This window comes from Erpetoichthys calabaricus, chromosome 13, assembly GCF_900747795.2.
Source record: "Erpetoichthys calabaricus chromosome 13, fErpCal1.3, whole genome shotgun sequence".
NCBI classification, from domain to species: Eukaryota; Metazoa; Chordata; class Cladistia; order Polypteriformes; family Polypteridae; genus Erpetoichthys; species Erpetoichthys calabaricus.
In genome coordinates this window covers 80,301,716-80,329,688 of record NC_041406.2, presented here as the reverse complement: position 1 = coordinate 80,329,688, position 27,973 = coordinate 80,301,716, and the positions used below count along the sequence as shown (strand labels likewise).

At 37.2% G+C, this 27,973-nt stretch overlaps 1 protein-coding gene across 4 annotated transcripts; it reads right to left on the bottom strand.

Moving 5' to 3' along the window:
• Positions 1–581: 581 nt before the first annotated feature.
• Positions 582–19,349, bottom strand: si:dkey-30e9.6 (uncharacterized protein LOC564083 homolog). 4 transcript variants are annotated; one of them, XM_028817160.2, is made up of 7 exons: positions 19,099–19,342; positions 13,111–13,246; positions 12,537–12,998; positions 10,081–10,165; positions 9,743–9,882; positions 6,093–6,170; positions 582–930 (listed from the first exon to the last, which is right to left on the bottom strand). In XM_028817160.2, exons 3-7 carry the CDS (start codon positions 12,984–12,986, stop codon positions 907–909), a joined length of 777 nt encoding a protein of 258 aa, XP_028672993.1. In that variant the 5' UTR covers positions 12,987–12,998; positions 13,111–13,246; positions 19,099–19,342; the 3' UTR covers positions 582–906. The 4 variants fall into 4 exon arrangements, with proteins under 4 accessions (XP_028672993.1, XP_051791681.1, XP_028672992.1 ...); XM_051935721.1 differs by having other exon boundaries at positions 19,193–19,342; XM_028817159.2 differs by lacking the exon at positions 13,111–13,246 and having other exon boundaries at positions 19,193–19,349.
• Positions 19,350–27,973: the final 8,624 nt, after the last annotated feature.

Sequence of the window (27,973 nt, the reverse complement as noted above, 5' to 3'; positions counted from 1 at the left end):
TCATTCCTTCATCAGCCACCTCTTCCCTTCCTTCCTTTATTTCCCCATTTGTGTTCCCTCCATTTGCCCCTTTTCACTGTCTTTTGCTAATTCTGTACCTCAAGTGGTTATTTATCATTTTTCATTGAGCTGTAAAACTAGTTCACCTAACATTAATTTTCAAGTCATTTAATCCATTTAAGAGTAGCTACCAGATGAGACATATTTATATTAAACTAGCTGTGTAAGCCCATGCTGTAAAAAGCATGGGGTCCTAGAAACTTCTGAAATCATCAGAAAAAAAATTGAAATATCAGGTAATCGAAAGGAACTATTCTGGGCATCTCTTTCCTAGGAGGTTTTGTTTTGCCAACGCGCTCACATCGTTTGTGTATTAGCGGCAGGAGGAAAAGTAAAAGGGATACTGTTTTGCTGATGTGCTTGCCTCACTTCTGTATTAGTGGCTAAGCGAGTGACTCTTTCTTCAAAGGTTTCGTTTGGCCGACTTGCTGGCCTCACTTGTGTATCCTCAGAGGTGGAGCCCTTATCCCGACTCCACCTCTCACTTCCGGGCCAGACAGACACACACACTTCCATGTGTAGACGTTTATATATAAGGTGTTTAATTATTTTACATATTTATCAGATTTGTGAGTAAACATTTGGAACATTCCAGGACATGTTAAATGTATATTTAATACTCTTTACAAGATCAATTAGTTCATTGGGTTTTTGAAGAAGGAACTATTAAATAGTATACAACATTTTCATCAATGTAAAGGTGAAATATTCTTTACTTCTACTCTGCACTTCTGATGCCAATTCAAATAGTAACCAAAATATGCACAAACAATAGAAACAGAAGATATGGAAGTCGTTTTCTTAACATGGTGGGTCTCCTTTCTTCTCTCTTGGTTGATGAACTGTTCACTTGTTCTGCTGCTGCTTTTCCTAAAAGTATTAAGATTATATTTTTAAAAACTGTAAAAAATGTAAATTCTGCATATATAAAAATCATGGCATGCCAAAAGTCAGAGTCTGAATATATAAAGACTAAGCATGTATATAAAAAGTCAAAATCAGTTTATCTTACGTCAAATTCTATATTTTTAAAGTCATAATTAAATATGTAAAGTAAAACCCAAGGTTTATAAGAGACAATTATATTTAAATTCCAAAGACAATATGTACATGTATACAGAAAGGAACAACATATTATTTAAACAATACATTTCATATTATTTTGCATAATATTTTGACATATTTAATTCCCTATTTAAGAGCCCAGTGAGTTTATTAGAAACGTGCCTGAGTCTTTTCATTCTGCTTATTCAGAAATTGACTGTATACATTAAAAATTTACTACATACACATTATATCTGATTTAATTTTATATATTCAGAATCAGCTTTGCATATTTAGATGTTGACTTTATATATACCAAATTTGAACTCATATGCTCAATATTTTTTGCTCAAATTGAGTTGTTATTCTCAAAATATGTTGATAAAGATAAGAGGAAAAAAAAACAATTTTTGAACTAGCGCATATCAGGAGGGAGAAAAATATTAATCATCCACAAGTGTTCTGCCCAAAATAACAAGCCCAAGGCACAATCCTCTTCTGCACGGTGTCGTCAGCTAATGTCTGCCAGTAAATCCACTGTTTTTGATTATCATCTACAGTACTGTAAAACTGTCACCTTGTCCTTCATTTCACTCTTCTCTCCATTATTCATCAGACCCCCGTGACCCTGTGTTCGGATTCAGCGGGTTGGAAAATGGATGGATGGATGGATATGCCAAAAAAAGATTTTCTTTCTCTTAATGACTGACTGACTGACTTGATGAGTTCACACTATTCTTATACTGACATAGTTCCTCTTAAATTGCTTTTGTTTCCATCCAGATTATTTTCACATTTCCATTCTTTGCAAGACCGATTCTTCAGATACTTCCAGTTATTGAAGTCTTTGCTTCATTCTGTCCATGACTCGCATGCATATGTTGCCACAGTACATATGCCACTCTTAATTATTCATCTTTGCTTTACAACATTTAATAAGGGTCCAATTACTGGTTCTTCTTACAGAAAGCATTTTGATCATTCTAATTCTGATTTCTGTAGAGAAATTCTATCTCATTTAATAAAGCTGTCTTCCCCCTTGTATAGCTTTCAACTGTCCGTAGTAATATTTAATCATATGCCATCTCTTTTTAGTTTCTTCATCACATTAATATTTTATTGGGTGTGTTTTCTCCCCAAAATATTTTGCTGCTTTATTTGACTTAATGGCAAAAACCTCTGACCCTGTCCCTGCCTTGTTAACTACAAATCTGCCTTATTTTGCTGTTTCTTCTCCAAATCAGAAGCATTCTGTCAGGTCTACTTTAATCAAGTACTCTATGTAGATACTGAAAAGTTCTGGTTATGAAATGTATCACTGCTTTATACTCCGTCCAATCACAGTGTCCTCTGTTTCAACATCAGCCATTTCTGCTGTTGCTGTCTGACTTCTCTGTAAAGCTGCAATCAGTCTTCAACACTTCTTTATTACATTTCAAGCTGCTTCCATGGGGTATTCTCCTTACAGCAGTCGATTCAGTTGTTCCAAATTCCTTTTCAGATTTAAAAACTGATTTTTGGAAATGTAGAACTCTGGTTTGTGTTCAGTCCTGCCCTGAACAATTTTCAGGATATTTTTCAATGTATTTGTTATTCAGCTGATTATATTAAAAACTGAAATGTCAGCTACAGATGATTTGTTTGGATTTGGTGCCGTTACTGATGTCATGACGTCTGCCTCCATTCTCTCCTCTCAAAGATTGTAGAAAAATATGGTAACATTATTTACTATTCTGTTTTTATATTTCTGTTTTATTTTTCTTATTACATCTGCTATCTTCATACTTTCAATTGGTAAAGCAATGCCCCTTTTAAAAACAGCAGGACTCTTGTCCTATTTGTGTAAACTTTCTTTAAGCCTGCCTGGCTTGCTTCCTTTTCATAAAGTTTATCTATTTACTTATTTTATTTTTCTTTTATGTATTTATTTATTAAAAGAACTTTGATAAAAAAATACCCCATGGGGACAAATAAACTTCTATCTATCTATCTATCTATCTATCTATCTATCTATCTATCTATCTATCTATCTATCTATCTATCTATCTATCTATCTATCTATCTATCTATCTATCTATCTATCTATCTATCTATCTATCTATCTATCTATCTATCTATCTATCTATCTCTTGTATGTTACCATTTGTATTAACTTGTCATTTTCTTGTGGTCTGTTTCCCTACTTTGTAAAGTTTATCCAGTCTTCTTTGTCTGTACCATTGTAAATTCCTGTCCCACCAAGTTTCTTTTGCTTCATTAGATCCTGCTTTCAGTTCACTGCTCCTTTTTTAGTATTCCCTTTTCAGTCTCACATGATGATATCCTTCCCTGCTTTTTAAACATTTCCTCTGTTTCCCAAATTTGGCAATAACAAGAATTCTGCTTTTTATGCTTTTCCAGATGTGTTCAAAGAGAATGACTGTCATAAAAAAGAGCTAATTGTTGTTTTATTTTTAGTGTGGTAGAGGCTGAATATGCAAACCAGAAACTAAAATCTTCAGACCAGTGTGGTTTAATTTAACAGGCAAAAAAAAAAGAATCATAATAAAGGATTGCTTTAATCTTAAACATGAAATTCATTTTCTAACAAAACCATGAATTCATTCACCAGAGAGTCAGTCCATTATTTCTTACATAAAGTTCCAATCTGAAGTTCTTGACATTCTTTGCACTTAAGTAACATGGCATTTACTTGTAACCAAATTAATGCATGATCTTTATGCAGCTATGCCTTGGGGAGGCATCCACAGAAACCAGCATAAATACTGGATGCTATTTGTAAATATGTGAAAAAATATCATTAACTATAAATAATAAAAAATATGGTTCAAAAAGGCAGAAAACAAAAACCTCCTTCTTGATGTTTTCTAATTTCACCACCCTTAACAATGCTGCTGTGGTTTTGTTCCAAACTGTACCAAGATCTGTAATTGAAAGGCTCTTTTATACCCCTTTTTGATATGTGCAATGCTAAAGAGAAATACCTGAAGTGGTTTTGTGTTAGATTCTTAAACGAATGTAGATTAATGTCATATCCAACATATTTTGATATTGTTCAATCCTTTAAAATGCACTTTAGGATGCTTTGCTGTTATTGTGTCCATCACAGACATTTTATGCAGTATAACTGTTCTTAATATGCAACACAAGCAACCATGTTTACTGCTTTTCTCTATACTGTATTCTACAGAGATAACAGATTTATGGTTAAAATTTTAATCTAGTGCTGAGAACTATCTCATATCTATTAGAACATTAGAACATTAGAACACTCTAGACGAGAACAGGCCATTCAGCCCAACAAAGCTCGCCAGTCCTATCCACTTATTTCTTCCAAAAAAACATCAAGTTGAGTTTTGAAAGTCCCCAACGTCTTACTGTCTACCACACTACTTGGCAGCTTATTCCAAGTGTCTATCGTTCTTTATGTAAAGAAAAACTTACTAATGTTTGTGCGAAATTTACCCTTAACAAGTTTCCAACTGTGTCCCCGTGTTCTTGATGAACTCATTTTAAAATAACAGTCTCAATCCACTGTACTAATTCCCTTCATAATTTTAAACACTTCAATCATGTCACCTGTTAATCTTCGTTTGCTTAAACTGTATAGGCTCAGCTCTTTTAATCTTTCCTCATAATTCAACACCAGTAGCCGTGGAATCAGCCTAGTCACTCTTCTCTGGACCTTTTCTAGTGCTGCTATGTCCTTTTTGTAGCCTGGAGACCAAAGCTGCACACAATACTCAAGATGAGGCCTCACCAGTGCATTATAAAGGTTGAGCATAACCTCCTTGGACTTGTACTCCACACATTGTGCTATATAACCTAACATTCTGTTAGCCTTCTTAATGGCTTCTGAACACTGTCGGGAAGTCGATAGCTTAGCGTCCACTATGAATCCTAAATCCTTCTCATAAGGTGTACTCTCGATTTTCCGACCGCCCATTGTGTATTCAAACCTAACATTTTTACTTCCTATGTGTAATACTTTACATTTACTGACATTAAATTTCATCTGCCACAAATCTGCCCAATCCTGTATGCTATCCAAATCCTTCTGTAATGATATAACAGATTCCAAATTATCTGCTAATCCACCTACTGTATCTTGGTATCATCTGCAAATTTAACCAGCTTGTTACTTATATTCCTATCTAAATCATTTATATATGTTAAAAATAGCAGCTGCCCTAGCATTGACCCCTGTGGAACACCACTCTTAACATCGGCCAGATCTGATGGGGTTCCTCGCACCATCACCCTCTGCTTCCTGTGTCTGAGCCATATTTATGTGTATACATATTTATGTATGTATTATATTTTCACATTCTTAGTACCTCTGCCACCCACAATAGCTGCCACTGCACAATTACTTTGAGACCATTAGATGAATTGTAAGAGAGCAGGCCATTCAGCCCAACAAAGTTTGTCAATCCCATTCCCCCAAATTTTCCAAAATAGTAGAGTCAAGTTTTGAAGGTCACTAAATTACTACTATCTACCGCATTTCTTGGTAGCTTAGCCAAGTGTGAAGAAAAACTTTCTAATGTTTGAGTGAATACTTTTCACAACAAACATCCATCTGTTTCTCCATGTTCTTTTTGAAGAACAATTTTAAAAATAATACCTCACATTCACAGTAATCATTCTTATAATTTCAAACTCATCAATCATGTCACCTCTTTTGTTACTGTTTCCATAAATCAGTTGAATTATATTCTGTCCTTCGAATATCATATCAAGTTAGATTTGCACAGTCTTGAGTCTGGAGCTGGGAATCCGCACAGACAGTGATTGGACTGGTACTTGAACAGCACTAACTTGTGCATCACTGTATCAAAGCAAATGTTTAGTGGAATTTTCCATTTTCAAATTCTTTAATATAAGAGAACAGTGTGAAGGATTTGTTTTGTTATGTTTGTCGAATTAATACATTACATTTTCTTCTTATTCATCAGAAAAAAAATGCAAAAATGGAATGACCTTACCATCTCCCAAATTCGGGTTAGCTTTTCATCTACACGATCAATTAGTGCTGTGTGGATACCACGTCTTCTTCTGTGTCTCTACAGAAAACACGTTAAAATATATTATTAGTTCACATTTTTTAATGATTTGTCTTTATCTTCTCTAAAATGAAAGAAAGGTTGTAGCACTACCTCAAAAATGTATTTTCTATTTTTTCTTTTATCACTCAATTGTGTTATTACCAATGTGAACCCTGTCTCTGTCTGAGCACATATAGAAAATAGTGTAAGACCTAAGTTGGGAGTATTGGGTATACGTCAATAGGGAGGACCTTTGTGAAGTATGGGACTGTTGCAGTGATTTCTGGGAAGGTGCCATGGAAATGGACCCGGATGTACTGTTAAAAAAAAAGAGCACGAAAAGGCAGGAAAAGAAGAGAGAAAATAGAGACCAAGCTTTATGGTGGAGGTTATGGGTATGAGCTATTCAAAGCCAGAAAAGCAATTGCCTCAGTGGAGTGCTGAAGCCCTGCATAGTTTGAAGGTGGCCACCGCAAAGACATCCCGGTATACCAAAGGAAGTGGATGGGATGGTTAAGATGATCAAGACTGAATGAGCAAGCACATCTGAAGACTTGGAAACATTGTGGGATATTTTATTTAATGAAGAGACAAAACTATGTGGGATATTTTGAGTTCATGACTTTTCACGTTATTTGTATACAGTATGTGTTGGGAAAGGGGGTGTACGGTTACGGAATTGGAATATTGTTGTTGAATTTGTGTGATTTATATATAGTTGATTTATTACATTTTGATTCTCTGCACTGTTTCTCTGGGTTATTTTTAATGGTATCATTTTATGTAATCAATCAGCACCATAGGAAGGGGTCTGAAGGCAGTTTGGGGGTGACATTAAAATCTGTATCTAACACATTACTATAAACGTGGTGAATCATAGTGGTTTTTGACCGCTACAAGGTTTACCATTTTTATTAATATATGTTGCTGTTGATTAGTAAAGCTATTCATTTACGCATTTGCTTTCACAAGTGGAAAAAGGATATCAAGCATATGAAAGTCCTGTTCTTTATGTCTGTCTGTTACCAATGACACCATTACATCATTAACAGGTTCAGATTCATAGTCTGGTCCTCAAAACTGGGGATGGAAGCTTCAGAAGACATTCATCTTGCAGTTGGGAAAGAGCTGACTCTCTATGAGTTTTCATTATATACTATATACATAATATATGGGTAATAGTTTGGGTAAATTTGATTGGTAGAAGCCAACATTTGTGAATGGAGAGGCCATGCAAATAAAGTATTCTAGGGTGAATAGATAGTCTTGAGCTAGAGGACAATACACCAATGTGCCCAGGTAAGGATAAAAATGGTGGTCATTTAAAAGCCATTATTAGGCAGTGTAGTATACTGGCAAAAGTCTTGGCCCTTGAACCACAAGGTACCTGACTCAATTCACCCTTCTGACCCACTCTGTGACCTTGAGCAGGACTCTTTACCAGTGGTCCAAATGTAAGAAAAAAATTAAGTAAACGATTGCAGTGTGTTATGATCTTGAAAGTCATATTGGAAAATGAAAATATATACAATAATAAGCAATAATAAGCCAGTAGTGACCAAGCTGTCTATTATAAGAGGGTAGCTGGGCCAAAAAATCATAAATTCAACTGTTCATTTAAATAAAAGTGAGCTCAATGTTGCTCTGGATCCAGCACTGCTCTGACCTGGTGGCCTTGGGAGTTTGAATAGTTTCCGTCTACCTGAGTATGATTCCAGGGATGGCCTGATATAGATCAAGGGTGGGGTGGTTTAAAGCTGGATCATAGTTAGGACCATGCTAAGCCTAGAGTAGGTTAAGACACTGGTCAAGAAATCAGCTAATAAGAGTGAAAAACGTGTCTTGGGAAAATTAATTTTTGGGGACATTGGGAGTCATTCATGTGAGCATGTCACCACAGATATTAAACAAGTAAGATGGGAGCATTGAATTTTTTTTTTTTTTTTTTTGTCTAACTGATCACCTCTGCCTGTTTATTGATAAATACATCTCTAATTTTTACATTTTGGAATTTTAATTTACTAACAGATAGGCCTGCCACATTGGTGCACACTCTCACAGTTCAAAGATTTAATTTCAAGTTGGCTGGCATGCGTAGGCTGTCCCAACTGAAGAGTATGAATTTAATAATTAACTCACAAGATATTGCACTTATCTCCCAGCTCATTTATTTTATCAATGGACTTGTTAAAGTAAAGATTTGACACTTATTTTCAGATTTTACCTCTGATATTTTAAAGCTTGACAAGTATTTAACAAAGTTCATCCACTTACATCTAGGCTGATAGAAAGAACAGGGGTGTTTCTGATTGTGTTTGGGTTCAAAGATCACATGATAGTAACAGACAATGAAGGCAGGCAATCTTCACTAAGGGCGGCATGGTGGTGCAGTGGTAGCGCTGCTGCCTCGCAGTAAGGAGACCTGCGTTCGCTTCCCGGGTCCCCCCTCCGTGGACTTTGCATGTTCTTCCCGTGTCTGCGTGGGTTTCCTCCGGGTGCTCCGGTTTCCTCCCACTATCTTGGCGATCCTAAATTGCCCCTGGTGTGTGCTTAGTGTGTGGGTGTGTGTGTGTCCTGTGGTGGGCTGGTGCCCTGCCCGGCATTTGTTCCTGCCTTGCATCCTGTGTTGGCTGGGATTGGCTCCAGCAGATCTTCGCGACCCTGTGTTAGGATATAGCGGGTTGGATAATGGATGGGTAAATCTTCACTAATGTGTAAAGTAAAGGCACTCCTACACAAACATGAGCAGTTTCTCAAACTGGACAAATTTAACCCAACATGCATATATTTGGTAATGAACCTACACAGACATAAAAAAGAATGTACAAACTTCAGGCTGGAATTCAAACCCAGTCTCTTGAAACTGTGAGGCAGCAGCAGCACTGTCCATTGTGCCATCATCCTGTCTTCCATTAACAGGCTTCAGTTAAATTAATTTTAAAGTGTAATTATTTTTATTTTATTTGTATATACTATTCTGACTCAAATACTGTATTATTTGGTGTCAAAGATCAAAACTGAGATGGAGCCACCAAGAGAATGCTCTGGACATGTGTTTTTGCAGTGCCTATCTTATACTAATTCTATTCAGATTTATTAAGATTTTAACTCTTATTTGAGTTATGAATGAAATCAGCTAGATGCTAATACTGCTATGATAGTTATTTAACAGAAAACAATTAGCCATCTATGAATCCATCCATTTTGTGAGCCTACTTAGTCCAACACAGGGTCACAGACATACAAATTATCAACGTACATCAAGAAATCAGTGCTGGAACAAATGCCAGTCTGTTCTGCCAAATGTTTCTGCTCACACTCACTGACATACACCTCTCCCATTCAGTGCCCATTTAAAATCTCCCATCAGTCTAATCTGCATGTCTTTGAAATGTGGAACAAAACTGTAGGACCTGGAGCGAAATCCTCTTGAACATTCGAACAAAGTACAAAAACAAGGCAGACAGTGACTAGGGCAGGAGCTGTGAGTCAGCAGCATGTGCCACTGTGCCATAATGTCACAACTTCTGGTAATGTTGTGCAAATGGAAATAAATCACACATTAGGTGGTAAGCAGCTGTTACACTTACTGTATATGAAGCAGATTTAAGGGGCCAAGGTCTCGTAGGAAGAATCAGTTTTGACTCCCATTTAGGCTCTGCTGGTTTATATGTGATAAATCCTCTTGTATTTTTTTGTTCCATATCTTGACCTTGCTGAGACAGGTGAACTAAAAAAAACATATAAACTGTTAAACTAGCATTGTTTAGAATGATTTACTAATCTGGTAACGAGTAAAAAAATAGTTTTTCAAATCAGATAAACAGTACTACACAGGTCATTTTTGGGACACACACACATACCTTTCGGTATAACATTTTGTGTCAGTAAAATACGTTTTCATTAATCACATAAAATGCAAACTTACTTGTATTAAGATGCCGGGATTTGAAATTTATATTTCTTGGATCTCGATCATAACTTGTTACAAATTCAGTGATGTTTTCCTCATACTGTTAAAATAATTACAATAATAAAATACTGCTTGTTGCAATTTAAAATGACAAAATCACAACATTTTTTTTCAGTAAAAATACAGAGTATAGTGCTTAATAATGTTGTTTTCATTAATAATTTCCATCCATTTTCCAACCCGCTGAATCCGAACACAGGGTCACGGGGGTCTGCTGGAGCCAATCCCAGCCAACACAGGGCACAAGGCAGGAACCAATCCCAGGCAGGGTGCCAACCCACCGCAGGACACACACAAACACATCCACACACCAAGGCCAATTTAGAATCGCCAATCCACCTAACCTGCATGTCTTTGGACTGTGGGAGGAAACCGGAGCGCCCGGAGGAAACCCACGCAGACACGGGGAGAACATGCAAACTCCACACAGAGAGGACCCGGGAAGCGAACCCATGTCCCCAGGTCTCCCAACTGCGAGGCAGCAGCGCTACCCACTGCGCCACCGTGCCGCCCGCATTAATAATTTGGCATTTTTTATTCTATCAAAATACTGCAGGTGCTATAGTGGCGGACTTACATTTTCTGGGGTCCTGAAGCTTGAAATGTTATGCTCTTTTCATCAATGGAGTTGTTCCACAAAAGCCACAAATGTATAAAAAATATTGACTGCTGCATCTCAGGATTTGATTAAAATTGCTGTACTGGATTATTTCACATTTCAACATTACTGTTGTGATTAAAAATTTCCTATGCTGTATAGTTTTCAACTTATGGGGGGATGAAAATTAAAGTTGATTCTGGGGACCCTCCAAGGCTTGGCTTCATTAGTTTCATAGCATATCCACCCCTGAGATGCAATACTACATATGAATTATATGCAATATTAATTATATAGTATTATCAAATACTACATACAGTTTGTTATTATAAACTGTTAGAGAGTTTGCATGTACTGTGATTAGCTTTGGTGCCTATCAGATCAAGCATCCAGTCCTTTGGTTTGTCTCCCACAGGTTAACTGGAGATTTTAAACTGGCTCCAGTGTGAGTGCCCATGTGTATGTGCCCTGCAATAGGCTGGCATCCTATGTTTGGTGTTTCTGCCTTGTGCCCTGTGTTGCTAGGGTAGGCTCTGGACCCTTTAATTGTATTAAATGTATTTGAAAATCTAATTTTACTTTGGCAATTAAACTTACTCAAATCTATGTCCTTTGTCTTCTCTAGGTTGAATATTAGGGTGGAGGTAAACAATTTTCTGTGAAATTTTATTTGCAGCAAAAAGTTTTGCTTTCAGTGAAGTTTGTGCTATTGATAGCAGAAGAACTGCATTTTATTCCTGTCTGGAAGTGTTTTCATTCATTAATTCCACATGCATCTGCTTGTTATTCAGTATTTAAAAATTTTAAAGATTTCTAATTAAAAAAAAAAAACTGGGGAAGTATGTGTATCCTCAATTAGGAAATAATTGTGGGAGGTGGGGATTTGGCTGCAGCGACTTTTTGTGTAGTTAGTTTTCCTGTGGAGAAAACACAGTAATGTGCATGAGGTGCATTTTAGTGTGTTTTAGTGTGGAAAATATGCATCATGTCACATTTAATATATAAAAATAAATAAATAAATAAACACTTTAATATGAACAAATATCATGAGGATAACTTTTTCACAGGATTACATTGATTATGCACTGCAGAAACAAATAAAGGCAGAAGTACGAGTGATGCTTTAGGGAGCAATATTCTTTGTTTTCTACCCGAAGAAAATAGCTTATATAAAAAAAACAAAAAAACAACTGAGTTTTGTATTTCACAATTGACAAATTGCCTGCAAAGCGAATGCGGTTATGTAATAATATGGTTCTTGTATTTTCATCCACTGGGAGCAATTCTTGAAATGTTAATCAAGAACAGTCTGCCGTCAGGCTAATTTAAAGATGCCAGTTAACTTAACTTGCATGTCTGTTGGATATTGAAAGAGATCAGGATATTGAGAGAAAAATTAGGCAAACACTGGCAAGTAAGTAAATTCCGTGTAGATAAAAAGAATGTTGGGAATTGAATGCAGAACTTTGGTGCTGTAAAGCAGCATCACTAACTCTTGTGCCACTATACTATTAGTAAAACACATCAAAATGAATTTATTAAATAAAACTTGATAGGTCACCACTGACTTGTATTATATCATAAACGTTTTTTTACCTCCATTCTGCATAAAAACACTAAATTTAAAATTCATTTGGCCATCAGTACAAACTACAAGTGGCAAGTAACATATTAATAAGAATCTTTTAAACACCATTGGTACTTCTTTGTTAAAAAAAAAGAAATACATTGATTAACAGCCTCACTAATAAAAAAAATGAATGAACAAACTAAAACAAAATTAATTGTTATTTAGAGTCCTTTAAGAACCAACCTGTCTAAAATCATGTGGCTTGGGATCTTTGAAAACTGCAGTAGGATTTTTCCCCGTCTTCACAAATATTACTCTGGCTTCATGCGGATCTGGTGGTTTATATCTTGAAACAAACTTAGGCAGTTCCCTTTTCTCCACTATGTCAGGTAGTAGAGTTCTGTTGATCTCATCCACAGTGCTGTGCCTTTCTTTTGGGTTGAAAGGACTCTGTGAAATGCCTTTACTTTTTTTTTGGTTCATTGGGAAACTTAAAGATCTGTACAGTTTAGGAGTAAAATCGGGTGCTTTCCTTGTCCATATGTCAACACTGGAAGAGGCTGCAGGAAAGACAAAGCGTTTACTCCGCAGAGAGGCTAAAGTCTGCTGTGCTGAAAATGTTGCTTTTTTGTCAAATCGAAAAGACTGGTGTCTATTAGAATCCATATGTGTTAGGCTATCCATATTGTCCATTGTTCTTTAATTCTGAAATAAAATTACAAATTAACCAATTATTTTCATGATAAATTTAGGTAAATTCTTGCTGCTTAAACTCACATACAAAGATGTCCATTATTTGACCAATGTTAATATCTACATTTTGAACTCAATCCAGTTAGCTATTATGGATTCATACTTTTGTAAATGTCCTGATGACTTATGGTAAGAAGATATACGTAACATAAGCTGCTGTATACAGATTTTCTGTTTGACTGCTTCAGTTGTTATTTTCTCTTTTAAAATTAAGTTAAATTCAAATTAGTTTAAGGACCAGGGGAAAAGGCATTGATGAGGCAATACCTCCCCAGGACACTAGAGGGCAGCCCTCCTGGGTGGCTGTGGTACCACAGATTCCTGCAGGGCATGTTGGGAACTGGAGTTTGGTGAAGCCCTGTTGGGTTCTGTGGGGGCCGCCAGGGGGAGCTGCAGAGCCCTGTAGAGGACCTCCAGCGCACATGGGAGTGATTCCAGGTAATAGTGATGAACCACCTGGAACACTCCCAGGACCTGAGTAAGAGGAGCCACCTCACTCCATTGGGAAGCCGGAGTCGGGAGGGAGAAGATGGAGCTTGCGAGAGAGGAGTGGAGGCGGCTGAAGAGAAGCGCAAAGGACTGACTTTGTGGATTGTGCACGGTATTATGTGTAGTTGTGTAAATAAACGATGCATGTTTTGGACATCGTGAGCCTCAGTGTCTGTCTGTGTCTGGGCTGGTCTTTCACCATAGATAGATAGATAGATAGATAGATAGATAGATAGATAGATAGATAGATAGATAGATAGATAGATAGATAGATAGATAGATAGATAGATAGATAGATAGATAGATAGATAGATAGATAGATAGATAGATAGATAGATAGATAGATAGATAGATTATTCATGTGTCTAAAGTAAAAAAGCTAGATAGATTTAAAACTAGAAGTGGAAGAACAGAAATTACTCAGGGGCAGAATTGCAACACATGAGTTAGCACTGCTACCTCATGGATTCAGCATTCCAGTTTTTATGTTCTCCTCATGGTTAACAGAGTTTTTCTCTGGCCACTCCAGTTGTTTACCCACATCGTTTAAGGCTGACTGTCAGCTCTAAGTTTTCCACAGTGTGAGTTATACAGTATATGGTGTGATATATGGCCGGCAGTTTATCCCGGCCAATACCCCCAAGCCGCCAAATGGAGCCCTCCCTGCAACATGGAGGTGCCCCGAATTCCAGCAGGGTATCATGGACCTTGAAGTTTTAATTCACAGCCCTGCTGGATACCGTGGGAGCCACCAGGGGACGGTGCAGGGAAGAACAGGGAGTGGTACTTTCCGTATAGCCCGGAAGTACTTCCCAGACACGGGAGCGGAAGAAATGATGTATTTCCGGGCTGAAGAAAAGAAGAGTTTTGATCTGACCCAGAAGTGCTAGGAAGTCATGTGGACTGAGGGACAGAAGCACTTCCGGGTCAAGGAGTTTAAAAGGACTGTGGGAGATCCCAGCAGTGAGCCGAGTTGTGAGGAAGGGTGACTGAGCTGCTGGGAGTGGAGGATTAGGAATTGTGTTGTATTGATTAGTGATTTATTGAGTATTGTGGAGTCTAGGTGCTTTGTGCACACTGTTATTATAATAAATTCAAATATTGGAATTTTACCTGGTGTCAGAACGTGTTGTCTGAGGGTTCAAGGGGATGACAGCGCCCCCTATCTGTCACAATGGTTATACAAAAAGTATCATTGTTTGCTGGAAAAGACCACAACAGGTCTTATTACTAGCTGGTTAAGCTCACTACCAATATGTTCTGTGACCCTGCAATTAATAACAGCAGCAAAAGCATTTTTAGCTTCTAAAGCAGAGCAGTTGACCAGAAAAGGTTAATGCTGAGTCTGCCAACCCTCATCATCCACCAGTCCTATTAAAATTGCTATAATGAATGTAAACAGATCATTATTTTATTGCATAACAACACCAGTTCTGAGAAATTTGATTTGGTGAAAGAAGATCATAGAAAAAAGTATCAACACAAACAAACAGCTTCATGTCGACAGAAATTATCATAGCTCAAAAGCCAACATGCAATCATTATTTCTAAATTACCTAAACACATTCAGCAGTGCACTGGAAAAGACTCTAAACATGAGATGGTTATTTAAGACTTGTTACAAAGTTATGGTTAGGTTTCATTATGAAACCAAGTAGACTTGTCTTGAAAGAAATTAGAGATGGACAGAGTTAATAAAGGGTGAGCGAGGTTTGAAAGACTAGATAAGATCTTTATGGGTTTTCATTTCAATCTAAGGAAGAATTATAGTGAAACCATGGGGGGAATCAAAAGCCTTTGATTTTATAAGTGATGCAATCCACTCCCTGTATTTGTTTCTTGATTTTAGCAGAAATACTGACTTACTAGATTGTGATGGAGAAAGTTAAAGCACTTTCAGTATCAGAGCTGTGGAAAAAGGTGACTGATTCTTGTGACACTCCAAAAATCTTTAAGCACTGGAAATGGTGACATTTAAGAAATTAAAAGTCTACACCACCTCTTCCCTATAAAAATGAAGGTCTGATTTTGGCTCATTTAAAATATACCAGCAGCTTATTTATTTAGTGTCATTATAACCAGGTTATTTAGGCCCCACCATTTGACCAGTTGAGTCAAGTCATTAATGGAATTCAGAAGACGCTGTACCTTCAGCAAACCTAACCATTCATACAACATTTCAATATGAAATTCAGTCTTTGAAATACGCACAATGGGGCAACCTAATGAATAAGTCACATTCAAGTGATTTTAAGTTGTAGCCTTCATTTACATCATAGTAGCCAGTTGGAGGCAGACTGAGGCCGTTGGTGGCATTCTCTTGTGAAACCAGTCTCTTAATATGACAAGCCTTGTTACCCACTATGATAAAATCAAACCGGTTTGATTTTGTCTTTAGTTGGAGTGGTTGGCTACATGTGCATGAGAGCTGACAACCAATGGATAATCATCTGGAAGTAGAATGTATATACATTAATGAGAAATAACGATTGCACAGGTTTTCGACATCACAAGCAGAAAGACAGGTGTCTCTATCTGATGTCTTGTGTTTTATGTACTAAATCAGAGTGGAAAACAATAAAAGGCAAAGATTGCTGCTGAACTTGCTACAGCTATTAATCTTTTGTACAGCATCAACTCTGTCAGGCAGCATACTATTGGCTGTCTGGCAACACGATCAGTGAGTGGTGGCCTGCTAATCTAACATACCTCACTACTAGAAGTTGCATAATGTCACATCAGATATAGAAGATACTATTTTTCACTTTCATCTACTGTATCTAAACCTCACTTAACATTTCTGTGTGTTATTATTATTGCCAGCAGCCTTGGTGAAGGAACGTACAAGAGCTTAAACAATATGGTCTGATTTCTCAGCTCAAACATGATTCAGAGTGTAGTAGCTCTGACCTGAAAAATAAGCCAGTTGTTACTAACAAACCCAAATTAATAAGACAGAGACCAGCAAAATTTAAAGCAACCGCATTTGTTTTCAATATTGGTGGAGTTTTTCAGTCGATTAGCTGGAATTAATGTCTCCCACAAAGATGTGAATATTGACAGTTTATGTCTATGAGTAATTGTGGTGTTTTTATTGTGAGATGTATAACATTAGATTCTAGATTTGCACGATCAGTTCCCCAAATCTGTGACATTTAGGATTCAGGTAGGTTACAGCCCTAATGATGCTAGAATAGCAGGACTTAGACTCACATTTCATATCAATGCAGGGCCTTATGGTACCAAGCCCGGGTTGCAGGGCTGCTGGGGCCACCTTACCAGGGTGCAAGGTGAGAACAATCCCTGGCAGGATGAACTCACAAACAACCCAGGCCAATATGGCATCATCAGTCCACCTAACCTGCATGTCTTTGGACTGTGGGAGAAAACTGGAGTACCAGGAGGAAACCAAAACAGACAGGAGGAGAACATGCAAACATGCAGGGACCTTACTGAGTTTTAAGTGCATTGAGAGTTTTGATTTCCACAATGAGTGCAATTGCATGAATACTTGTTCACCTGACAATTTTATTTACCGACTTATTTCAAAACAGATAGCCAATCCCAGCACCATTATAAACAAGGCAGGAGCCAATGCTAGATTAGATGCCAGTCCATATCAATGTACACCCACTCAAAGGAGAACACTTTGGAGTCACCAATCAACCTAATCTCTACAGTATATGTGTGGAATATGTGAGGTACCTGGAGAAAACAAAGTAAAAAACCAGCAGAGCATGCATACTCCAAGTCTGAGGAAAGATTTCAAGAGATGTTTAACAATTAATAGCCCTGTGATTTGAAGTTAGACTAAGGTCACTGACAGCAGACAGAAGAGCTTAAAAGTGAACCATTGTGACTTACTCGCACATGTACAAAACAGAAATTAATCCCGTAGTATTCTATTTTTTCAAAGCAACTTTTCCTTTAATATGCAATGTTTTTAAAAGTGTTTAATGTTACAGCTGGGACTGGGCTAATCTCTTTTATATGTTCACAAAGGCCAACATGCTCTTAATGTGTGTGATAATTATTATCACTCATTAAACTGCTGATAATGATTCAATGGCTCTGTATGTACCTTCAGGTTCATTTGTATAAGACTGATAACAACTGATAATATTGGTTCAATGTATCAGTAATAACTGGCTAGGATGAGTCTATGTCCAAAGTAACTTTTCTGTTTTTATATCTGCTCAGTTTCTAACCATTACGTAGTTTAAAGTAACACGTATCCAGTATTATAAGGTTCACCATCTGTTACTGCCTTCATACAGGAAATTTGCAGTTTTAAGGGGCACGGCCTATCCTGGCAAAATCAGATATAAGGCAGGAAGCAACCCTGGAACGGGCACCAGTCTATTACATAACCTACACTCATACTTGACTCATTAACAATTGGCAATCAACCTTTAAAACCTAAGAGAAAAACTGGAAAACATAAAGAAAAAGCCACTTAGAAAATGAGGAATGTTCAATGTGTGAACTCCATAACCAGGAGTGTGATTTGAATGTGGCACAATGGTAGTGTGAGCCTGCAGTACTAACCACTATGCCACACAACATACATAAGCACAGCATCCTCTTTACCGAAACACCTTTGGCATCTCAGAACAAAGAACATGTACCATCACCTACTGAATTCCACATTTAGGATAAGTTGGTCACCATCTTCAAAACAGCACCCCAGATCTCTATAAACATGTTCAGCAAAATTGCAAATTCATTTTGAAAGTCCAGGTATTGTAAAGTAAGTACTTACTGTTTATTGAATCACTTTGACATTGGTAAATCATAAGACTCTTTCTCTGACTAAATGCACTCATGCTTTCCCTCTATACTTTATTTTTCTGACTAGGGGAACCAAAGCTGGAGCTTCCATCAGGGCACTAGGAAAACATTGGCCCAAAAAGGCCACAACCTGAAATTCACCCACAGTAGGTCAAGTTTGGAGTTACCAATCAATCTAAAAGTACAGCATGCCTTTGGACATGGGGAAAACTGGAGTTCTTGAAACAAGCAAGGCAAATACAGAGAGAATGAATGGAAGGATGAATAACTGCTAAATATTCTGCAACTTAGTACAATAATGTTAAGCTTTTGTGAAAAGTGGGAAGACAAAGATCTAAAATCAAGATATCACAGTACAGTGAATTTGAGATATTAAAGCATGAAGTACGAGAGCATTCAGGGGACAATAATAGTTTCTGTGGAAGTTTATCTGATCTTCATTAAAGTTACAATGGATATCTTAATGTACCTGTATATATGAAAATTACCCACGTATCTAACCATCCATCCATTTTTCAAGCTGTTTAATGCAGTTCAGGCTTGATGAACTGTTTACTTTGATTAAACATTTGTTACAGGGAAATATATTAAACAGTTTTTATACTAACTTTTTTATTAATAATTTTTAGAGATAAATGTATGAAATATCAAAATAAAGACATGTCAGCATCTCTATTAGGTAAAACATCTTAAAAGAAAAGGTGTTAAATACTCAAATTTACTTAAATAAAGTTTATAATTCAAAGCAACTCAAATGTAATAATTCACTTACTGTACTGTAAGAATCAGCTTTTGCTTCCAATTGTCTTTGAAAGAAACAAATCCATGGCTAAAGTATTCTTAATAAAAGTAGGAAATGCACCTACCTCACATGGCTACTGCTGTGAACATTGTTGCTGACACATTTATTCTTTAATACGTAGCACCATGAGATTAGGAGCAGCCCTTTGCCTTTAGCTGTTTGCAAAGTAAACAAGAGCCATGAAGTGCTAGCATGCCAAGAAAAATTGTTGCCGAGGAACAAGCCTCCTGTAAATTCACTGAAAGAATGAGACAGAGAGGACAGTCCAGAAAAACACAGATTTCTTAGCAACAGAGAACAAAAACTTCCCCAGTCACACATAGCATTGTGTTGCTTTGAGGTTAAGGAAGGTAATGAAATAAAACTGGTTTCCAAAACAAGTTTAAGAGTGGAAACATTTTCACAAATTCAAATGTACAGATCTAGTATTAATTAAATTAGAAATACCTGCATATGGACATTTTTGTGATTTTTTTTTTTTACAAAACCCATTTAAGCTATTTTTGTTTAATGGGGAAACCATTCAAAGGTGACAAGGTAGTAAAATGGTTAGAAGTACTGCCTATCCACCTGGTTAATGTACATGAGGAGTTTGTAAATTCGAACAATGTGTGAGACTTCCCCTAATATTATGGCTTCTTCGTCATGTCAACATTGACCTAATGACTGCATTTGCCTAACATGTGTTTGTGTGAATGTGTGTGCAAATGCACAATGATGGATTAACCATGAAATAATTCAACTTAATTTTTTCAATGTGGAAAAACTTTTCGAAAATACCATTTAGGCACCATACCAGTGGTCATCACCTAAGACATGCCATGGCATATGTCTGCACTACCACCAGTCCACCAAACAGGTGCAATTTTTCCTAAGACACCAGTACACATGTATTTACAGCCAATAAAGTAATTTCTCCGTTATTTTTAAACTGGAGCTATTAAAAATACAACCTTGTACTTGACTTTTTTGAGGAGGTAAACAAGATTACTCAGTTTCTAACTACTTCTTGATAAAAAGAAAACAACTGGCACCTTAATTTACCTGCCTATTAGTAATTCTGCCTTTTGACCCCATTTAATCTACTTATCTAGTTGGCTCTCCAAGAAAGAATGTTCAGGATGTTGCTTACAGATGGAGCGCCTTATGTGGCAGCCTGACTGGCAGGCCAACAGTCCCTACAGCTGTGATAACAGCAAAGGGCCATTCAAAGGAAGAATTTGAAGAGGCATTTCTAAAGAATATAATGTGGCTATAAAGTTGCGCTAGCAAACAGTGTAGTGCTTTACAAGGTGAAGGATGAAACCTCACCCAGGCATTACTGAGAAAGTGCAGGGAAATGCAGGATACTGGGAGAAGACTTTGAAAAAAGGCTTAAATATTTACAGTGTACAACGCTGCCTTTTTTTCTGGAGATGTGGTCTTTGATCTCTGTGGTGACAAGGCTACAGGAATGTGTGCAGTCAGGCATGAAGAAATTCAAGATGTAATATACGCCCACTGTTTAATTCAGGTCTTTACTGCAGTGAAATTCTGTTTTAACCCTGTTTCCTGTCTTGCTGATAACTTGATCACCTAAGGAAGAGACAAAAGGTCAATGGCTCATCTGGTCAGGCTTGTGACTGAAATATCTATGATTTACAACATTGGTTGCATACTTTTAAAAGATCTTACATCCATAAAACGTTCCCTGCTGTGTGACACACCATTACACCAGTAGAATGTCACCTATACTATATATCTGTGCTGCACTTCGCAGAGAAAATAAGGCTTGAGCTGGCAATAGTATCCTTCCAGTCCCAAAATAACTCATATACAGTGGAGGAAAAGTGAAAATGAATTTCATCTCATCCACCCCAAGGATGGCAAATTAATGAAGGTAATGGACTGTAGGAGTTCTGTTTCATGTTTCGGCAGGGACACCAGAATATGAAGAGGTACAAGTTTCATAAATCGGGGAACGGCTACATTAACACCTTCACTGTTGTGTTTTGAAACACAGCCGAAGACTTATTTTCACAAATAATCCAGACACAAATATCTAGATATATATAGACAAAAGACATAAACAACACAAAACATAAAAATACAAAAGCGTAGTTTAACTTATTTTCTCCTATAGTTAAAGGCACATAATTTATCAATTCTATCTCTTGGCTTGGATAGAACTTTTCTCTCTTAAAGGAATAGGAACGCAACTTATGCATCCTACCTTTTCAGTTTGTGAAGTTAAAATCTATAAGTTCTCTGGGTGACTATGAAGTTTTTATTGCCTGCTAGTGGTGTTCGTTTTCTCACAGCAGCTAGCCTTTGCTCTGGCTTAGGACTAACCTCCATCACACCAAAGTCTCTCTCTCGGTGTGTGTGTGTGTGAATGCATGCATGTGTGGGGTGCTACTCTGCCCTTTCTTACTGGATTTAGGATGAGAAATTCATAATAGCTAGGATTATTATCTTTAGTCACAGTAACATCAGTACCATAGTACATTAGTGAGCTTTGTCCTGTCTATTAAATTGCAGTTAACAGTTCTTGGAATTTAGGTATACTTATGGTTTGAATTGCTTTGTTCCTTTTCTTCTTGGCTTTCTGCAGAAACGTGAAAGGATTTTCAGAGCATTTTCTTTTTTTTGTATTTTTAAAGGATGGTCAGGATGTCTCCTTCTTCACCTTTGATTGCACTCTCTAGTTGCAGACAGTACTGCAGTTTTTTCTTCAAGGGTTTTATACAAAGTCTCCTCAGAAGCTAACAAAGTTACATCTGCTAGGTCAGCTGGAAATCAGTCAGTGATTGTCATTAGCAAGGCAAATACGAGGTATATGTCCATCCCTCTCTCTTGTTCATATCCTTGCTGTAACTAAGCAAGGTTGGGCTAATGAGAACCTTGTTCTAAATCCAGCACAGACGAGTATTCCAACCTCTCAGTCCATCACAGTTGCCCTCTGGAGTAAAGGGATTGCTTCAATCTCTGTTGAGGCCACAACCTGTCATCAACTATGGGTTCTGGCTATGGGCACTGTTAATTATGGTCAGGTCACGCTGTAGCATAGTGAGAGAAGAGCAGTTAGTTAGGGTGTTATTACAAGGGTTTTTATAAGGAGGAACAGAGGTCTTGTCATTGGATTCTTGGATGCACATTAGACAATCCTCTTGGTTGAACACTGGAGCAAAGTTCTGTCCATCAATTTCACTATTATGGATTTACGGTCCTTTGTTCAGAACTTGAGTGTTTTGTGCCTTAGAAAGAGATGTCCCTGACTGTTACATGGTCTGGTATCGATCATCCAATCAAATAAGACTGCAGATACTGTATTCCAAAGGGAGGCCCATTCAGGTGAACTGAGACTTTTAGCCGGCAATAAGAGTATCTGGCAACAGTTCACTAAGCCAGAATTTCGGTTCCAGCCTGGCAAAATGGACAATGCCAGTCTGTCCTACAACAGTATTAGGAGTCTTTTAAACAAAATACTATTTGCTGCCATGACTATAAGAACTGGTGCTCTTCTAACTGAACAATTTATAATGGCCTAAAGCAGGTTCAATAGCATGAGTGAATTTTCCTGCAGTAGCTGTTTCTTGTGGCATGTTTAATACTGGCACATCACATTTCCTCAAAATCTAAGTTCAGATCTCAGTGCCCTTGCTAGCTCTCATTCTCTCAGTCTACATTCATTTGTTTCAGCATACTTTGGTTTTCCTCCTATAAGCAGGAGATAAACAGTTTGGTCTAATGAGAGACTGTAAACTAACTGTATGTGAGTATTTGTGTGTGTGTCCTGTGATGGATTCCCTGCCCTGCATGTGAAGATGCTGGATTAGGCTTTGACCACCTACCACCTTGTCTGGTGTAAAGGAGAGTATGAATGGAATGATAGGCTGGTCAGGGTGGTTAGCTGTACCTGTCCCAGACAGGAAGCCAGTATAATGATGAGCAACAGAAGATAGTCTGCTGGGACAAAATGTACTCTGGGTGGCTGCATACCTTGATCATTACTTTTATTCTTATTTTAAACTTTTAGCCCTGCTTTAAATGAGGACTCTGCCCCTCTGCTGGGCAAATATCACTTGGAGAGGAGAAGGAGAAATCATACCGTATAGGATTGGAAATTGGATTATGGTAATAGCCTGTTTAAGGTATTGAATAAAATAGAGAGTCTTTTTGTGCTTTAATTATTATAGTCATAGTTGGGCTCCCTGGTTCTTGCATGTTATGACATTCCTCTATAGCAGGGTTTAATAAATTTTTTTGCCTTGACCCAATCTTGCACTATTTAGTGTCTTTGAGGTTCTTTCCCCCTTGGAGAATATTGGATGATTGTCAGAGAGGAGGGGGGTTATTGTGGAAGATTGTCGAAGCAATGTCAATTGATTAATCAACTCAATGCAACCCACTTTGAAAATTACCTGCAACCCATTACTACCAAATACAATAGTAACTTTCAACCCAATGGCTGCAACCCACGACCCAACCCATAGCTTACAGTAACAAACCTTGCTCTATAGTCCATCCCGAATTAAAGAAGTTCAAAAATGGGTAGATTGTGTTTCATATTCTGTTCCACCATCTCCACCAGTCCCTGTAAAATTTCATGTAGTTCTGAACACATCTTTGCAAACCCAAAAGCTAATAATTATTTTATTTACATGGACCTATTTAAGCTGCAATAAGTACTGGGGAGGAGACAACCACAGATGACCAATGGGCCAATCCAGGGAGCAGCCATGCATATATCCAAGCTTACATTGAACTATTCTGAACGATTTCACTCTTTATAGTGTAGTGCCGGTTTCTCTTGTTCTTTACTTGGCTCTATATAGTAATATTTATAGTAAAGTGCATAGTAACATCATGCAGTCATACAGTAACTTTAAGAAACATAACAAAAATTTAGAGGCCTGAAACTGAAACATTATCAATACAAATCTTTCTTTTTTGTGTGTATACTGTGGAATTTGTTTTCTTCTTTTGTGTGAACAGTTATCATTTTGAATTTCATTAGAAAGTCTAAAAATGAAGATACCTAGACTGTGGAACTAATGCATTACATACCATACTTAATGCCTGAACCTTTTTCATCTTAATAGAAGTACAACTTTGGTGACCTCAAACTCAGATACAACTACTATTTCAGAACAAAGAACCTCAAAATAATTGTTATTTGTAATGTATTTTTACTTTTTAAACATTATTTTAAGTACTGTTGCTAAACTTACAGTTAAATTAACCTAATCCAAATTTATTGTACAGTATATATGGAGTTTTTCCTCTGTGGTTTCACAAAACGTTTCAGCAAAGTGGTATGGAAGCAGGAATGACGAGTACAACAGGTAAAGTGAAGTGTGCTCTCCATTAAATAATATGAGGTTGCATATTTTAATAGTGAAGATGTTTGCTAATAAGAATTTCAATGTACAGTGGAACCTCGGTTCACGAACGTCTCAGTACACGTACAAATTGGTTTACAACCAAAAAGTTCGCCAAACTTTTGCATCTGTTCACGACCACACACTCGGTATACGAACAAGCCAGTTTCCCTTTCGGTTTGTGCGCACCGATGATTTCCGCACGTGTTCAGTCTCTCCATGTGCATTCCCTGTGCAGCAAGCGAGAGAGAGAGAGCGTGAGCGAGAGAGAGCGCGACACACACACACAGAGGCAAGCGAGAGAGACATACACACACAGGCACGCGACAGAGATACACACACACAGGCGTGCGAGAGAGACACACACACACAGGCGTGCGAGAGAGACACACAGACACACACACGCGCGAGAGAAAGAGCGAACGAGAGAGAGGGGGCTGGACGCATAAGGCAGAGAAGGCAGTTAAAGAATGCACTGGGCTTGTTTTTGTTTTCACTTCTGTTTACAGCGATCGGTTCGTAGCGTGCATTGTTGCAATGTTACTTTTCATGGTTGTTTATTAAATTACGGATTTTTCAAATGTTCATTTTTTCCCCTGTGCTTAAAACTCATTGAAAAAGTGTTTTTAGCGAGCGGTTCGTAGTGCTATAGCGCAAACTCTTGCAGTGTTAGTTTTCTCTGTTGTTCAAGGTTTTCTCAGTGTTATTCAATGTACATTTTAGTTTACTATTACGCTGTGCATTCTATGGTATAATTAACTATATTTGTACTTAAAAACTTAAAAAAATATATATTTACATACAGTTTGTATGGTCTGGAACGGATTAATTGTATTTACATAAAATCCTATGGGGGGAAATTGCTTCGGTTCACGACCAAATCGGGTTACAACCAAAGTTTTGGAACGAATTATAGTCGTGAACCGAGGTTCCACTGTACGGTGTAAATATGGCAATACTATTATTACTTGTATTTAACAATTATTGCTCCAGCTTCTAAGAGAACAAATAATACTAGACTTTTGGTAATATTCTTTTGCTTCAAAAACATAGATCTTCCTAGGGAAATTTCCAATTTAAAAAATGAATTACAAACCCAACTTATAGCTGATAACCGTTACCGCTAGTAACAATATTAAGTAAATGCAATGACAGGCTCATTAAAGACAGGATACATTTTGTTCAAATGTTCAAACTGAGTGCGTCAATGATCCGTTGCTCTTACTGAATGGATCCATTGGTAACGCAAACTTTTTTCAGGTTGAATTTCACAGGTCAGGGAGCTCTCCTATGCTGCTTAGATATGCAGTCTGTCTATCCTGCTTTATCCAATTCAGGGCTGCATCAGGCAGCACTGGGCATATGGCATCATCCCACCTATCTCATGAGTTTTTAGTTTTTGTACAGAATCCTTCAAAATCTGCTCAATTAACAAAACAAACAAAGGTACATTTTATAATAACAAGAGTCAATATGCAGTTATATTCATTGACATTGACTGATGATGACACCACTGTGACAGAGACAGGTTAAAACTCTAATCATGACATACACTGTAAAACCAGATTGGGATATTGCCACATGTTCTGTTAATTTTTATATGAAGCTTATATGAACTTACCATTTAAATGTGAAAGAAAGAAAGAAAGAAAGAAAGAAAGAAAGAAAGAAAGAAAGAAAGAAAGAAAGAAAGAAAGAAAGAAAGAAAGAAAGAAAAGTACTGAACTCTAGTGCCCATTTTAATAAAGGAAAAGGTTTAAAAACTCTGATAGGTTTTGGAATGTGCTTGTTTATTTTTTCACTCAAAACAAATAAAATAATATAGTTTCCAAAAATGCTAATGTGATGATAAGTAAATATTTTCTTAGTTCAAAGAAGTTCTTTCTAAAGAACTAAAAAGCTATTCTAAAGAGCCACTGAGCATTGGTGACAGTATTAGCTTAAAAATGCTATGCAGCAGAAAGGTATAATGCAGTAACAGATGAAACTCGAACCCTTGAATGCATAAATCAATAGAAAGGAAGATCAATTAACAAGGGAAATAGGAATTAGATCACTGATTGACAAGCAGGTAGCGCCACACTCTAAGGATCATTGCTTAAACTCATCTCTGCAATCCTCCTTTAGAAGTACAGAAATTCATAATGTTTCAGAAATGGAAAGAAACTGTAAAATGGGATAATAAGGAAAAGTGAAATTCTTCATTATTTTTGAACCATTACATTGCTATAATAGACGTAATTTAAAACCAAATAGGTAAGACTGGAATAAAATTCTCTTGCGCTGCAGAAAAATAATACTCTAGAGAAGTAATTCTCAACCCTAAAGATGACTTCTGACTTCTGAAAAGTCAGCCAAGCTCTCAGTCCCTAATAATACCCTTCATTAGAGCAATCATTCTCTTGATTAGGAAAATCCTTCCCCTCTGAAACAGCTGCTGAGACTGCAGCTTAATCAACTAGCAAGGAGATGCCACAATATAATAAAGAGAGTTGTTTTAGAAAAAAGACAGCGCATCCATACAAGAGATACTAGAAGTAAGCATTACGTAATGGCACAATTAATTAGATGAAATGCCAGCAAAGAAACTTATCAGTTACACCATGAAATAAACAGTCTTACTGCATAACTGGGGTGTTTACAATTGTTCTTTATGCTGTTTTCTATATAAAAGTTTTGCAAGCTGCTTATATGTTGAATGTCAGTACACTATACTGAACTGTTCAGAAAAATGTCACCAGCTAACATCATCCATCCAAGGGTGTCAAGAGTTTCAGAATTCAAAAAATATTCTATAACAATCTGTATTAAAGTGCCTTTGATTTATCATACAACCTACCTCAAGATGCATTGCTGCATGTAATATGTACAGTATTTGAGAGATATTGTATGTTTACACTCAGCCAAGGTAAAGAACGTGAAAAGAAAAGTAGAGGTCAGCATTCTAATAACTGTTATGAAGTTTATTCAGGGATGAACACATTATACTGCATGTGATCTACTCTGCTCCCTTCACTACTGAATGTCCCTTTGAATCCAAAAACTTAGACAGTGGAATATAATATACAATGAGATCTAGATGAAAAACCAGGACTGCCAACAGGTATTGTGGAGATGTGAGATGTCTGAGACCCTACATCTTAAGTGTGGTTGATGTCTTCAAGGGCTGAACGGACTTTTGTGTCATCTGAGTAATGCAAGGCAGCACATGATACCAGAATTTGACAATTTTGCCATTTTAACAGTGCACTACCAAGATACCAGTTTTTCCCTCCAGAACAATAGGGGGCAGCACCTTGTGGCCCCTTTAAGTAAGCCAATTACTAAATGATAGGTCAAATGTCAGGCCTATAAAGAGATAAAAAGAAGAATGTAAAAATGCAATTATCTTAGGCCTAGTACATCTTTCACATTGCATTAGTATGCAGCTTTAAATCAGAATTGATTTATTTTGAGTTTTTTGACACTGATCAACAGAAAAT